This window comes from Rhinoderma darwinii, chromosome 7 (assembly GCF_050947455.1).
Source record: "Rhinoderma darwinii isolate aRhiDar2 chromosome 7, aRhiDar2.hap1, whole genome shotgun sequence".
NCBI classification, from domain to species: domain Eukaryota; kingdom Metazoa; phylum Chordata; class Amphibia; order Anura; family Rhinodermatidae; genus Rhinoderma; species Rhinoderma darwinii.
The window spans coordinates 143,495,978-143,513,700 of record NC_134693.1 but is presented as its reverse complement, the minus strand read 5'-3'; the positions used below and the strand labels follow the sequence as shown (position 1 = coordinate 143,513,700).

Genomic DNA, 17,723 nt, shown 5'->3' with positions numbered 1-17,723 from the left:
ATCACAGCTGCAGCAGCGTTACTGATGATCATCACAGCGATTATTACATCACCTCTGTTATTATTTATAGTCACCTACGTCTGCCCACAATTCTATACATTGCACCAGTCCCCTATAGTTCATCCTGAGCTTCCTGGTTCACGAACAGAACTTCAGTGAAGTATAAATCCCAATGAGCAAATCCACGGTCGTGTGCACGAGGCCAAAGTCTATTAGAAAATTGCAGAACGTCTCATTATAGAGGGAGTCGATGGGTTTCTACCTGGAATATGTAAGGCCTCGTTCACACGGAGTTTTTTGCAGGAGGAAAAATCTGCCTCAAAATTCCGTTTGGGATTTTGAGGCAGATTCCGACCTTCCTGCACGTCGTTTGCCGCGATTTTCGCTCGCGCCGATTGAATGCTACAGGCAAAAAACTCCGCAAAATACGCTTTCTCTGCCTCCCATTGATGTCAATGGGAGGTCAGAGGCGTAAACGCGCGAAGATGCGTCATGTCCCTTCTTTCTCCCGCGAGGCGGTTTTACAGCTCGCGGGAGAAAACCGCCCCCGCCTCCCATTGAAATCAATGGGAGGAATATTCAGCCGGTTTTTGACGAGTTTTGCGGGGCCTAAGAAATAGAAAAAAAAACGCTTGACAGTAAATTTCCCAGATCGGATCTGCTGGCAATCAAATGTCTACGGGGACAGAAAAAGCAGTCAGAACCCCCGTCAATACGTAATGTTGGCCAATCAGAAGTGCAGAGGGGTCATGTGACATCATGCGCCCCCCCATAGACCGCTCTTACGTTTCTATCACAGTCAAGGACAATGTCGCTCATGTGACCGCACAACCAGGTCGTCTGTAACCATAAAGGGTCAGTAAATCCCCGCAAATGCGCACAATCTGTCGTCTCCGGTGCACAGATGCTGGTAATACAGGAACATACTACGTCTATCCAGTTCTGGGGCCGGAGCCGCGCTTCTAATCCTCTGTGCGGCTCTGCTACATCTTCAAGAGGCGACTGCACAAGGTTATCAAATGTAACGGTGGATTCACATAACAGATACAGAACATGCGCAGCGGCTTTACACAGCAGGCGGCTCCCCCGCACCTCCGTGGCTCCCCTGCTCCCCCGCACCTCCGTGGCTCCCCTGCTCCCCCGCACCTCCCCGGCTCCCCTGCACCTCCCCCGCACCTCCGCAGCTCCCCTGCACCTCCGCGGATCCCCTGCACCTCCGCGGCTTCCCTGCACCTCCCCCGCACCTCCGCGGCTCCCCTGCACCTCCCCCGCACCTCCCTACCACTGTGAATGGCTGCCCTATGCTTGGCCTAGTGGTGTCACCTCACAGAAGTCTGACACCTGCAGACGGGGTCCACCATGGAGGCCCTGTGTCTGGGGGGATCCTGTGATCTCCCCTAATTGGGGCTTCAGCCACCCCTTGTTAATAATGAAATTCCTTGCGTTTTCAATTCCGAAAATTGAAAGCGCAACCTCCACCACATCACAGTCTAAAATCGCCCAAAAAATAAAATTATTATTTTTTTAAAAATAAAAATACTCCATTCACACCCAAAGCTGAATGAGAACCATTTCTGCTGTTTGCCCTTGAAGGCTGCAGTTTATCTCCACTTTCATTCCTTAGGCCAGGATCACACATGCAGTTTTGATGCAGTTCTTTAGACAAACACATCAGTGGACATAAAGGGAAGGAGACGCATAGGTCTTTTCTTCATACAGAACTGTGCAAACGTTTTAGGCAGATGTGGAAAAATGCTGCTAAGTAAGAATGTTTTCAAAACGAGAAATGCGAATAGGTTTTTTTTTTATCAATTAACAAAATGCAAAGTGAATGAACAGAAGTGAAATTAAGTCAAATCAATATTTGGTGTGACCCCCCCCCCCCCCCCTTTGCCTTCAGAACAGCATCACTTCTTCTAGGTACTTGCACACAGTCCTGGATTTTGTAGGATTATAGTCAGGTGTAGGATTAACCAATTCTACTAAACAGGTGATAACGATCATTATATTCATATGTAGGTTGTAACACATTCAGCTTAAAACTGGAGAGGAACAGCCAAACTCTGCTACAAAGGTGAGGGTGTGGAAGGCAGTTTCAAGTCCAAGGTCCAGCACGGCAAGACTGAGCACAGCAACAAGACACAAGGTAGATATACTGCATCAGCAAGGTCTCTCCCAGACAAAGACTTCCCATCCGACGGGGGTTTCAAGATGTGCTGTTCAAGCTTTACTGAAGAAGCAGAAAAAAACGGGCAACGTTGAGGATCATAGACGCAGTGGTCGGCCAAGGAAACATTGCAGCAGATCATAAAAACACATCATTCTTACTTCCCTTCTAGATCAGAAGATTTCCAGCAGTGCCATCAGCTCAGAACTGGCAGAAACCAGTGGGACCCCGGGACACCCATCTGCTGTGTGGAGAAGTCTGGCCAGGAGTGGTCTTCATGGAAGAATTGCGGACAAAAAGCCAAACCTTCCACGTGGAAACAAGACCAAGCGACACAACTATGCACCAAAACACAGGAACTGGGGGGCAGAAAAATGGCAGCAGGTGCTCTGGACGGATGAGTAAAATGTGAAATATTTGGTGTAACAGATGGCGGCAGTTTGTTCTCCGAAGGGCAGGAGAGGGACAATAATGAGGGACTGCAGGCAGCAGTGAAGATGGTGGAGGGTCCTGGAGAGCGGTACAATAATGAGGGTCTGCAGGCAGCAGTGAAGCATGGTGGAGGGTCCTGGAGAGCGGGACAATAATGAGGGTCTGCAGGCAGCAGTAAAGCATGGTGGAGGGTCCTGGAGAGCGGGAGAATAATGAGGGTCTGCAGGCAGCAGTGAAGATGGTGGAGGGTCGTGGAGAGCGGGACAATAATGAGGGTCTGCAGGCAGCAGTGAAGCATGGGAGAAGGTCCTGGAGAGCGGGACAATAATGAGGGTCTGCAGGCAGCAGTGAAGATGGTGGAGGGTCCTGGAGAGCGGGACAATAATGAGGGTCTGCAGGCAGCAGTGAAGATGGTGGAGGGTCCTGGAGAGCGGGACAATAATGAGGGTCTGCAGGCAGCGGTGAAGATGGTGGAGGGTCCTGGAGAGCGGGACAATAATGAGGGTCTGCAGGCAGCAGTGAAGCATGGTGGAGGGTCCTGGAGAGCGGTACAATAATGAGGGTCTGCAGGCAGCAGTGAAGATGGTGGAGGGTCCTGGAGAGTGGTTTAATGAGGGTCTGCAGGCAGCAGTGAAGCATGGTGGAGGGTCCTGGAGAGCGGTACAATAATGGGGGTCTGCAGGCAGCAGTGAAGATGGTGGAGGGTCCTGGAGAGTGGTATAATGAGGGTCTGCAGGCAGCAGTGAAGCATGGTGGATGGTCCTGGAGAGCGGTACAATAATGGGGGTCTGCAGGCAGCAGTGAAGATGGTGGAGGGTCCTGGAGAGTGGTATAATGAGGGTCTGCAGGCAGCAGTGAAGCATGGTGGAGGGTCCTGGAGAGCGGTACAATAATGAGGGTCTGCAGGCAGCAGTGAAGATGGTGGAGGGTCCTGGAGAGTGGTTTAATGAGGGTCTGCAGGCAGCAGTGAAGCATGGTGGAGGGTCCTGGAGAGCGGTACAATAATGGGGGTCTGCAGGCAGCAGTGAAGATGGTGGAGGGTCCTGGAGAGTGGTATAATGAGGGTCTGCAGGCAGCAGTGAAGCATGGTGGAGGGTCCTGGAGAGCGGTACAATAATGAGGGTCTGCAGGCAGCAGTGAAGCATGGTGGAGGGTCCTGGAGAGCGGGACAATAATGAGGGTCTGCAGGCAGCAGTGAAGCATGGTGGAGGGTCCTGGAGAGCGGTACAATAATGAGGGTCTGCAGGCAGCAGTGAAGCATGGTGGAGGGTCCTGGAGAGCGGGACAATAATGAGGGTCTGCAGGCAGCAGTGAAGCATGGTGGAGGGTCCTGGAGAGCGGTACAATAATGAGGGTCTGCAGGCAGCAGTGAAGCATGGTGGAGGGTCGTTGCAGGATTATTGGTGTCCTCAATGCTGAGAAATAAAGGCAGATACTTATCCATCATGTAATACCATCAGGGAGGCGTCTGATTGGCCCCAAATTTATTCTGCAGCAGGACAACAACCCCCAACATCCGGCTCATGTCATTAAGAACTATCTCCAGAGAAAAGAAGAACACACAGTCCTGGAAGTGATGATGTGGCCCTCAGAGCCCTGATTTCTACGTCTGGGATCACATGAAGAGACAGGAGGACGTGAGGCAGCGACATCCACAGAAGATCTGCGCTTAGTTCTCCAAAATGTGGAACAACCTCCCGGCTGAGTTCCTGCAAAAACTGTGCAAGTACCTAGAAGAATGGATGCTGTACTGAAGGCAAAGAGGGGTCACACCAAATATTGATCCAATTTAAATTTCTCTTCTGTCCATTCACTTGGCATTTTGTTAATTCATGAGAAATAAAAAAATCTATTAACACTTCTATATTTGGAAACATTATTACTTTACAGCATTTTGCCACAACTGCCTGAAAATTTTGGACAGCGGGCACACACACACACACACACACACAAACACACAGCAGTGGGCGCCCATGACAACACTGCCCAGTCAGGTCTACCACAGACAGCAGCGGGCACCGGCGCCCATGACAACACTGCCCAGTCAGGTCTACCATAGACAGCAGCGGGCACCGACGCCCATGACAACACTGGCCAGCGCGTTCCCACAGAAATCATCTGTAAAGTTGGGGGAGGGGGCAGCGTTTGGAAACAACTCAAGCAAAGTAATTTTCGGATGTCCTAGAAATAATTGCAGGGTCTAATCCCCTCAGAAATAACATTGTCTCCAAAAATAGATAGGATCAAAAAGTAGAGAACTTATTTGGATTATCGCTATTCACAGGGTTTGGGGTTTTATATAAATCACTGCTTAATAGAAACTGAAAACCCATCCTGACCTAGTCCTGCTCACACAGCTGAGGGTTTGTTTCAATGTATCCAGTCTAGACAATTCAGTGTGAACTAAACAGCCAGGACTCCAGACTGATACAATGTAACAAACTATCAGGACAGGAGAGAGATGTGTTCACAGGAGAGGTCTTGACTGATACATTGTAACAACTCTGCATCTGATGATCCTCTGCGGTCACTGACCTCCTGGTATTTGTGGTGCGCTTGTCCGGTGTACAGTAGATTCCGCCGTATAATGTACACAGCTTCATCTCTTTGTTTGTCAGTGAGTGGAATAAAACCGTCTGTTGCTTCCCGCTCATCCTCTCCCGTAATTATAGAACATAAATATCAGCGAGTACACGGGAACGAGCCGCAGGGGGCGCCGTCAGGCCAATATATGGTAGAGATTAGAGTGGAGACCACCAAAATCTGCAGTGACAGATGCAGGGGGTCCCCCGCCCTCCACTAAATCACAGCCTGGCATCTGGAGTCTTAATGCCCCCGAATCCCCTTCTGTGCAATCAGGACATAGCCAAGGAGCGCGGCACAGTCCATGGACCCCGCGCACTGTCCTGGGGATGATGTTTATGTATCGAGAGGCGACACATCACCGCGCCAATCATGAAACGCAACATATGGAGAGGACGGGGCACACGACTGCTCAGAGCCGCAGCCACAGAGTCTCCCGCTTACTGGTAACCGATACCCTGGATCTGAATGACTGCAGGTCACCAGGATCGGGAGAAGCCACCGCCCCCTCCCCCCATCAATATCCGTACACCGCACTGCGTGGCGCAATACTACAAACTGCCACAGATGCACCACGTACATGTGCCACGCTTATAAAGCAGCCGCATTATTTCTTCATGGGCCACAGTTTGCACTTTGGGGGTGTGGTCTAATATGGGGTGTGGTCTAATACGTCACACTCGTGCGCCAAAAATTTAAAAAGTGTGTCTGTCTCACATTCCCCTACAATTGTTGATTTGTCGTTTGCACCGTTCTCTAAACGAAGAAAACCAGCAGATTCTGAGCTCTGGGATATGATTTAACTTAATAGTGGTCCAAATATTATAGGGGCCCCAAATGTAGCCCTTGGATTCAGCTAAGGGCCACACATCAGGTTTGGCATGGAGTTGCTGCTACGTGACCCCGTAATGTGCCCACAGTAAGAACCTGCACACCTGCCCCGGACCCGGTAATGTGCCCACAGTGAGAACCTGCACACCTGCCCCGGACCCCGTAATGTGCCCACAACCAGAACCTACGCACCAGCCCCGGACCCCGTAACGTGCCCACAACCAGAACCTACGCACCAGCCCCGGACCCCGTAACGTGCCCACAACCAGAACCTACACACCAGCCCCGGACCCCGTAACGTGCCCACAACCAGAACCTACGCACCAGCCCCGGACCCCGTAACGTGCCCACAACCAGAACCGACACACCAGCCCCGGACCCCGTAACGTACCCACAACCAGAACCATCTTTGCTACAATGTCATCATCTCGTCATGTTCTGGCTTCCTGCTGAGCTCGTGCTAACAGACAGGAGCCAATCTGAAGAAGCAGAGCTGCAGTGTAGACATGGGAGAGGACAGAGAAACAGCGTGAGCCTTTGATAAAACATAAGAGAGACTTCAGAGGATTCCGACAAACAATGCAGATAATCTGGAGACACGGATCATAAGGCGATGTTCACACGCACTGTCTTCAGCCGTAATTCGGGTGTTTTACGCCTACAAACATCTGCTGCTTTCAATGGGATTTCACGATGTTCTGTTCCCACAAGGCTTCATTTTACGCGTCGCTGTCAAAAGACGGCGCGTAAAAAGACGCCCACGTCAAAGATGTCCTTATCACTTCTTGGGACGTTTTTGGAGCCGTTTTTCATTGACACCAGTGAAAAACGGCTCCAATAACGTCCGTAAAAGACGCCGCGAAAAACGCGAGTTGTTAAAAAAACTTTTGAAAATCAGGAGCTGTTTTCAGGCGTAATTTCAGACGTATTTTGCTACTGCGTGTGAACATACCCTAACTGTGCCCTAATGAGCAGAGCTGCAGTGTAAAGCAAGGGGATGGACAGAGCAGCAGCCTGAGCATCTGATGAGACAAACTCTAGACAACGCACAAGTCACAGGTCACAGCTGTATAACGGAGTAAGAACAACTATAAGGTTACGGATCCGCCAGCGCCCTAATAATGAAAAATGCTGATTTAATCAGCAGCCAATCAAATTCCAGCTTTTCTAGTCGGCACAAGCTCTCATTAGTACTACAACTCCCAATATGTAGAGGTCTCTGCCCCAGACGTCTTCAGGCTCCACACATGAACTCTCCCGGATCCCCGGATTTCTCCGGTTACCCATCGTTCTGATACAGGAGCCGCGATAAATTGGTTTTCTGTAAAGAGAAGAAATATTTCCAATTCCGATGCCGTTTTATAATCTGCGGCTCACGCTGAGATCCACACGCTCGATCATTGCGCTCTAATGGGTAACAGCGACTGGAGAGAAACGTCCGGTTATGACACTAAAAAGACGCAGGTTCTGTATAAAAGACGATCTAAGGCACCGCAGGTCTCATATTGTGCGATGGCTGGACTGACTGATAACAGAGAGCAGCAGCTAAAAGTTAAAAACAGAATACAGCTCATTTAATAACTAGAGAGCAGCAGCAGTGACATCACTGAGAATACAGCCGATCCATTCACTAGAGAGCAGCGGTGACATCACTGAGAATGCAGCCTATCCATCACTAGAGAACAGCGGTGACATCACTGAGAATACAGCCTATCCATTCACTAGAGAGCAGCGGTGACATCACTGAGAATGCAGCCGATCCATTCACTAGAGAGCAGCGGTGACATCACTGAGAATGCAGCCTATCCATCACTAGAGAACAGCGGTGACATCACTGAGAATACAGCCTATCCATTCACTAGAGAGCAGCGGTGACATCACTGAGAATGCAGCCTATCCATCACTAGAGAACAGCGGTGACATCACTGAGAATACAGCCTATCCATTCACTAGAGAGCAGCGGTGACATCACTGAGAATGCAGCCTATCCATTCACTAGAGAGCAGCGGTGACATCACTGAGAACGCAGCCTATCCATTCACTAGAGAGCAGCGGTGACATTACTGAGATTGCAGCCTATCCATTCACCAGAGAGCAGCGGTGACATCACAGAATACAGCCTATCCATTCACTAGAGAGCAGCGGTGACATCACTGAGAATGCAGCCTATCCATCCACTAGAGAGCAGCGGTGACATCACTAAGAATGCAGCCTATCCATTCACTAGAGAGCAGCGGTGACATCACTGAGAATACAGCCTATCCATTCACTAGAGAGCAGCGGTGACATCACTGAGAATGCAGCCTATCCATTCACTAGAGCGCAGCGGTGACATCACTGAGAATGCAGCCTATCCATTCACTAGAGAGCAGCGGTGACATCACTGAGAATACAGCCGATCCATTCACTAGAGAGCAGCGGTGACTTCACTGAGAATACAGCCGATCCATTCACTAGAGCGCAGCGGTGACATCACTGAGAATGCAGCCTATCCATCACTAGAGAACAGCGGTGACATCACTGAGAATACAGCCTATCCATCACTAGAGAACAGCGGTGACATCACTGAGAATGCAGCCTATCCATTCACTAGAGAGCAGCGGTGGCATCACTGAGAATGCAGCCTATCCATTCACTAGAGAGCAGCGGTGACATCACTGAGAATGCAGCCTATCCATCACTAGAGAGCAGCGGTGACATCACTGAGAATGCAGCCTATCCATCACTAGAGAGCAGCGGTGACATCACTGAGAATGAAGCCTATCCATTCACTAGAGAGCAGCAGTGACATCACTGAGAACATATCATTTAAAGTGATTTCTCAATATACATTATCAATGTCCCAGCATTCGGCTTCCTCAGGGTTATGTCACCAGTGATCAGAGGCTAGTAAGGCATGATGGGAGTTGTAGTCAGATAACTTCTCTGTGATTTGCAGCATCTTGCTTTCTGATGCTCGGACAAAAAAACTCTCTCACTGCCAGGACGGATTCACATCCAGCAGCTCTCAGCCGCCTCCACCCCTGCGCCAACCACGCCAACTGTGACAAGCAACACGGGTGCAGAGGGGCCACAACCACTGAGAACAGTCACTGGGGACCCCGCAGCAAACAAACAGCCTGTAAAAATATCCTGGAAACGGCCGTCCTGTGTACAGCCCCCCCCCACCCCGTGTGTAACCTCGTCCTGTGTACAGCCCCCCCCCCACCCCGTGTGTAACCTCGTCCTGTGTACAGCCCCCCCCCCCCCCACCCCGTGCGTAACCTCGTCCTGTGTACAGCCCCCCCACCCCGTGCGTAACCTCGTCCTCTGTACAGCCCCCCCACCCCGTGTGTAACCTCGTCCTCTGTACAGCCCCCCCACCCCGTGCGTAACCTCGTCCTGTGTACAGCCCCCCCCCCACCCCGTGCGTAACCTCGTCCTGTGTACAGCCCCCCCACCCCGTGCGTAACCTCGTCCTCTGTACAGCCCCCCCACCCCGTGCGTAACCTCGTCCTCTGTACAGCCCCCCCACCCCGTGCGTAACCTCGTCCTGTGTACAGCCCCCCCACCCCGTGCGTAACCTCGTCCTGTGTACAGCCCCCCCACCCCGTGCGTAACCTCGTCCTGTGTACAGCCCCCCCACCCCGTGCGTAACCTCGTCCTGTGTACAGCCCCCCCCCCACCCCGTGCGTAACCTCGTCCTGTGTACAGCCCCCCCCCCCACCCCGTGCGTAACCTCGTCCTGTGTACAGCCCCCCCCCCACCCCGTGCGTAACCTCGTCCTGTGTACAGCCCCCCCACCCCGTGCGTAACCTCGTCCTGTGTACAGCCCCCCCCACCCCGTGCGTAACCTCGTCCTGTGTACAGCCCCCCCCCACCCCGTGCGTAACCTCGTCCTGTGTACAGCCCCCCCCACCCCGTGTGTAACCTCGTCCTGTGTACAACCCCCCCTCGTCCTGTGTACAGCCCCCCCTCGTCCTGTGTACACGTGCAGGGTCGTGTTGGGATGTGTGTAGCGCGTGTGTACCCTGTGTAGTGTGTTGTGTTGTGTACCCTGTGTAGTGTACCAGGTGTAGTGTGTAGTGTACCAGGTGTAGTGTGTTGTGTATGTCCGGTGTAGTGTGTTGTGTGTCCGGTGTTGTGTAGTGTGTTGTGTACCCTGTGTAGTGTGTTGTGTACCCGGTGTTGTGTGTTGTGTACCCTGTGTAGTGTACCCGGTGTAGTGTTGTGTATGTCCGGTGTAGTGTGTTGTGTGTCCGGTGTTGTGTATTGTGTTGTGTACCCGGTGTAGTGTTGTGTATGTTCGGTGTAGTGTGTTGTGTGTCCGGTGTAGTGCGTACCCGGTGTTGTGTAGTGTGTTGTGTACCAGGTGTAGTGTTGTGTACTTCGTGTTGTATGTCCGGTGTAGTGTGTTGTGTAGTGTGTTGTATGTACGGTGTAGTGTGTTGTGTGTCCGGTGTAGTGTAGTGTGTTGTGTGTCTGGTGTAGTGTATGTCCGGTGTAGTGTGTTCGGTGTTGTGTAGTAAGTTGTGTGTCCGGTGTAGTGCGTACCCGTTGTTGTGTAGTGTGTTGTGTACCCGGTGTAGTGTGTTGTGTATTTCGTGTTGTATGTCCGGTGTAGTGTGTTGTGTACCCGGTGTAGTGTTGTGTGTGTCCGGTGTAGTGTGTCCGGTGTATTGTGTTGTGTGTCCGGTATAGTGTATGTCCGGTGTAGTGTATGTCCGGTGTAGTGTAGTGTGTTGTGTGTCCGGTGTAGTGTGTTGTGTGTGTCCGGTGTAGCGTGTTGTGTGCCCGGTGTAGTGAAATGTGTGTCCGGTGTAGTGCGTACCCGGTGTAGTGCGTACCCGGTGTTGTGTAGGGTGTTGTGTACCCGGTGTAGTGTGTTGTGTACCCAGTGTAGTGTTGTGTAGTGTATTGTGTATCCGGTGTAGTGTTGTGTAGTGTGTTGTGTACCGGGTGTTGTGTAGTGTAGTGTGTTGTGTTGTGCACCCGATGTAGTGTTGTGTAGTGTGTTGTGTACCGGGTGTTGTGTAGTGTGTTGTGTACCGGGTGTTGTGTAGTGTGTTGTGTAGTATGTTGTGTACCCGGTGTAGTGTTGTGTAGTATGTTGTGTACCCGGTGTTGTGTAGTGTGTTGTGTACCCGGTGTTGTGTAGTGTGTTGTGTAACCGGTGTTGTGTAGTGTCTTGTGTACCGGGTGTTGTGTAGTGTCTTGTGTACCGGGTGTTGTGTAGTGTCTTGTGTAGTGTCTTGTGTACTGTGTTGTGTACCCAGTGTTGTGTACCCGGTGTTGTGTAGTGTGTTGTGTACCGGGTGTTGTGTAGTGTGTTGTGTACCGGGTGTTGTGTAGTGTCTTGTGTACCAGGTGTTGTGTAGTGTCTTGTCTACCTGGTGTAGTGTGTTGTGTAGCGGGTGTTGTGTAGTTTTTGTGTACCCGGTGTAGTGTAGTGTCTTGTGTAGTGTGTTGTGTAGTGTCTTGTGTACCCGGTGTTGTGTACCCGGTGTTGTGTACCGGGTGTTGTGTAGTGTCTTGTGTAGTGTGTACCCGGTGTTATGTTGTGTAGTGTGTTGTGTACCCGGTGTAGTGTGTTGTGTACCGGGTGTTGTGTAGTGTGTTGTGTACCTGGTGTAGTGTGTTGTGTAGCGGGTGTTGTGTAGTTTTTGTGTACCCGGAGTAGTGTAGTGTCTTGTGTAGTGTGTTGTGTAGTGTCTTGTGTACCCGGTGTTGTGTACCCGGTGTTGTGTACCGGGTGTTGTGTAGTGTCTTGTGTAGTGTGTACCCGGTGTTATGTTGTGTAGTGTGTTGTGTACCCGGTGTTGTGTAGTGTCTTGTGTAGTGTCTTGTGTAGTGTCATGTGTAGTGTGTACCCGGTGTTGAGTTGTGCAGTGTTTTGTGTACCGGGTGTTGTGTAGTGTGGTGTGTAGTGTGGTGTGTACCCGGTGTTGTGTAGTGTCTTGTGTTGTGTACCCAGTGTTGTGTTGTGCAGTGTTTTGTGTACCGGGTGTTGTGTACTGTGTTGTGTAGTGTGTTGTGTACCCGGTGTTGTGTTGTGCAGTGTTTTGTGTACCGGGTGTTGTGTAGTGTGTTGTGTGGTGTGTAGTGTGTTGTGTACCCGGTGTTGTGTAGTGTCTTGTGTAGTGTGTACCCGGTGTTGTGTTGTGCGTTGTGTACCCGGTGTAGTGTGTTGTGTAGCGGGTGTTGTGTAGTTTTTGGGTACCCGGTGTAGTGTGTTGTGTAGTGTCTTGTGTAGTGTCTTGTGTACCCGGTGTTGTGTACCAGGTGTTGTGTACTGTCTTGTGTAGTGTCTTGAGTAGTGTGTACCCGGTGTTGTGTTGTGTAGTGTTTTGTGTACCGGGTGTTGTGTAGTGTGTTGTGTAGTGTGGTGTGTAGTGTGTTGTGTACCCGGTGTTGTGTAGTGTCTTGTGTTGTGTACCCGGTGTTGTGTAGTGTCTTGTGTAGTGTGTACCCGGTGTTGTGTTGTGCAGTGTGTTGTGTACCCGGTGTTGTGTAGTGTGTAGTGTACCCGGTGTTGTGTAGTGTCTTGTGTTGTGTACCCGGTGTTGTGTTGTGTAGTGCGGCCACATTCCTGCACTCCCCTCCCCCCGGGTGTTGTATTCCCGTCACGTTCAGCCCGGTTGCGGGTGTCATTAGATCATATACACAATATACAACGCGGCTTGTGCGGGGCCGGGACATGACACTCACCTACTCCGTATTTCTCCTCTTCAGTTGGGGTCCACATCATCCCGGCCGCCGGCGGGTGAGGTCACAGTGTCCGGAGCACGGAGGGTGCGGGGTCACCCGGACGGGCAGGCAGCGGTGGAGCCCGGGAGAGCCGCATGTCCTCCGCGCAGTGTACACAACGATACTGGGGATGATGCACCGACAGCAGCGGGAGGAGGAGAAGGAGCGGGGGGAGGACGGCGGCGGCCGGGAGAGGAGGAGGAGGAGGAAGAGGTCCCGGCACCTCCCGCTACAGGTGAGAGTGTGTGTAGATATATATATGACCCGTGCTACAGAACATATACACCCCCTGTACTATATATCATATACACCCCCTGTACTATATATAATATACACCCCCTGTACTATATATAATATACACCCCTGTACTATATACAATATACACCCCTGTACTATATACAATATACACCCCTGTACTATATATAATATACACCCCTGTACTATATACAATATACACCCCCTGTACTATATACAATATACACCCCTGTACTATATACAATATACACCCCTGTACTATATATAATATACACCCCCTGTACTATATATAATATACACCCCCTGTACTATATATAATATACACCCCTGTACTATATATAATATACACCCCCTGTACTATATATAATATACACCCCCTGTACTATATATAATGTACACCCCTGTACTATATATAATATACACCCCCTGTACTATATATAATATACACCCCTGTACTATATATAATATACACCCCTGTACTATTATATAATATACACCCCTGTACTATATATAATATACACCCCCTGTACTGTATATAATATACACCCCTGTACTATATATAATATACACCCCTGTACTATATATAATATACACCCCTGTACTATATATAATATACACCCCATGTACTATATATAATATACACCCCTGTACTATATATAATATACACCCCTGTACTGTATATAATATACACCCCTGTACTATATATAATATACACCCCTGTACTGTATATAATATACACCCCTGTACTATATATAATATACACCCCTGTACTATATATAATATACACCCCTGTACTGTATATAATATACACCCCTGTACTATATATAATATACACCCCTGTACTATATATAATATACACCCCTGTACTATATATAATATACACCCCTGTACTATATATAATATACACCCCTGTACTATATATAATATACACCCCTGTACTATGTATAATATACACCCCTGTACTATATATAATATACACCCCTGTACTATATATAATATACACCCCTGTACTATATATAATATACACCCCTGTGCTGTATATAACATACACCCCTGTGCTGTATATAATATACACCCCTGTACTGTATATAATATACACCCCTGTACTGTATATAATATACACCCCTGTACTATATATAATATACACCCCTGTACTGTATATAATATACACTCCTGTACTGTATATAATATACACCCCTGTACTATATATAATATACACCCCTGTACTATATATAATATACACCCCTGTACTGTATATAATATACACCCCTGTACTGTATATAATATACACCCCTGTACTGTATATAATATACACCCCTGTACTATATATAATATACACCCCTGTACTATATATAATATACACCCCTGTACTATATATAATATACACCCCTGTACTATGTATAATATACACCCCTGTACTATATATAATATACACCCCTGTACTGTATATAATATACACCCCTGTACTGTATATAATATACATCCCTGTACTATATATAATAAACACCCCTGTACTATGTATAATATACACCCCTGTACTGTATATAATATACACCCCTGTACTGTATATAATATACACCCCTGTACTGTATATAATATACACCCATGTACTGTATATAATATACACCCCTGTACTGTATATAATATACACCCCTGTACTGTATATAATATACACCCCTGTACTGTATATAATATACACCCCTGTACTGTATATAATAAACACCCCTGTACTGTATATAATATACACCCCTGTACTGTATATAATATACACCCCTGTACTATATATAATATACACCCCTGTACTGTATATAATATACACCCCTGTACTATATATAATATACACCCATGTACTATATATAATATACACCCCTGTACTATATATAATATACACCCCTGTACTGTATATAATATACACTCCTGTACTATATATAATAAACACCCCTGTACTATGTATAATATACACCCCTGTACTGTATATAATATACACCCCTGTACTGTATATAATATACACCCCTGTACTGTATATAATATACACCCCTGTACTATATATAATAAACACCCCTGTACTATGTATAATATACACCCCTGTACTGTATATAATATACACCCCTGTACTATATATAATATACACCCCTGTGCTATATATAATATACACCCCCTGTACTATATATAATATACACCCCCTGTACTATATATAATGTACACCCCTGTACTATATATAATATACACCCCCTGTACTATATATAATATACACCCCTGTACTATATATAATATACACCCCTGTACTATATATAATATACACCCCTGTACTATATATAATATACACCCCTGTACTGTATATAATATACACCCCTGTACTATATATAATAAACACCCCTGTACTATGTATAATATACACCCCTGTACTGTATATAATATACACCCCTGTACTGTATATAATATACACCCCTGTACTGTATATAATATACACCCCTGTACTATATATAATAAACACCCCTGTACTATATATAATATACACCCCTGTACTATATATAATATACACCCCCTGTACTATATATAATATACACCCCTGTACTATATATAATATACAACCATGTACTATATATAAAATATACACCCCCTGTACTATATATAATATACACCCCTGTACTATATATAATATACACCCCTGTACTGTATATAATATACACCCCTGTACTGTATATAATATACACCCCTGTACTATATATAATATACACCCCTGTACTATATATAATATACACCCCCTGTACTATATATAGTATACACCCCTGCACTGTATATAATATACACCCCTGTACTATATATAATATACACCCCTGTACTATATATAATATACACCCCCTGTACTATATATAATATACGCCCCTGTACTATATATAATATACACCCCCTGTACTATATATAATATACACCCCTGTACTATATATAATATACACCCCTGTACTATATATAATATACACCCCCTGTACTATGTATAATATACACCCCCTGTACTATGTATAATATACACCCCTGTACTATATATAATATACATCCCTGTACTATATATAATATACACCCCTGTACTGTATATAATATACACCCCTGTACTATATATAATAAACACCCCTGTACTATATATAATATACACCCCTGTACTATATATAATATACACCCCCTGTACTATATATAATATACACCCCTGTACTATATATAATATACAACCCTGTACTATATATAAAATATACACCCCCTGTACTATATATAATATACACCCCTGTACTATATATAATATACACCCCTGTACTATATATAATATACACCCCTGTACTGTATATAATATACACCCCTGTACTATATATAATATACACCCCTGTACTATATATAATATACACCCCCTGTACTATATATAGTATACACCCCTGCACTGTATATAATATACACCCCTGTACTATATATAATATACACCCCTGTACTATATATAATATACACCCCCTGTACTATATATAATATACGCCCCTGTACTATATATAATATACACCCCCTGTACTATATATAATATACACCCCTGTACTATATATAATATACACCCCTGTACTATATATAATATACACCCCCTGTACTATGTATAATATACACCCCCTGTACTATGTATAATATACACCCCTGTACTATATATAATATACACCCCTGTACTATATATAATATACACCCCTGTACTATATATAATATACACCCCTGTACTATATATAATATACACCCCTGTACTATATATAATATACACCCCCTGTACTATGTATAATATACACCCCTGTACTATGTATAATATACACCCCTGTACTATATATAATATACACCCCTGTACTATATATAATATACATCCCTGTACTATATATAATATACACCCCCTGTACTATATATAATATACACCCCCTGTACTATATATAATATACACCCCTGTACTATGTATAATATACACCCCTGTACTATGTATAATATACACCCCCTGTACTATATATAATATACACCCCTGTACTGTCTATAATATACACCCCCTGTACTATATACAATATACACCCCTGTACTATATATAATATACACCCCCTGTACTATATATAATATACACCCCTGTACTGTCTATAATATAACCCCCTGTACTATATATAATATACACCCCTGTACTATATATAATATACACCCCTGTACTATATATATAATATACACCCCTGTACTATATACAATGTACATCCCTGTACTATATATAATATACATCCCTGTACTATATATAATATACACCCCTGTACTATATATAATATACACCCCTGTACTATACACAATATACATCCCTGTACTATATATAATTTACACCCCTGTACTATATATAATATACACCCCTGTACTATATATAATATACACCCCTGTACTATATACAATATACACCCCCTGTACTATATATAATATACACCCCTGTACTATATATAATATACACCCCTGTACTATATATAATATACACCCCTGTACTATATATAATATACATCCCTGTACTGTATATAATATACACCCCTGTACTATATATAATATACACCCCTGTACTGTATATAATATACACCCCTGTACTATATATAATAAACACCCCTGTACTATGTATAATATACACCCCTGTACTGTATATAATATACACCCCTGTACTATATATAATATACACCCCTGTACTATATATAATATACAC

At 46.1% G+C, this 17,723-nt stretch overlaps 1 protein-coding gene across 12 annotated transcripts in view; it reads right to left on the bottom strand.

Annotated features, from left to right (window-relative positions):
* DOCK3 (dedicator of cytokinesis 3) overlaps positions 1-12,910 on the bottom strand; it is a 115,689-nt gene extending 102,779 nt beyond the window's left edge. For 9 of the 12 annotated variants that reach the window (XM_075831936.1, XM_075831939.1, XM_075831937.1 and 6 more), the window contains exon 1: positions 12,701-12,908. In XM_075831936.1, the coding sequence (XP_075688051.1) occupies positions 12,701-12,740 (40 nt within the window). In that variant the 5' untranslated portion in view covers positions 12,741-12,908. Of the gene's footprint in view, positions 1-12,700 lie in introns of all 12 variants that reach the window. The other 3 variants (XM_075831940.1, XM_075831941.1, XM_075831947.1) reach the window with 2 other exon arrangements.
* Positions 12,911-17,723: the final 4,813 nt, after the last annotated feature.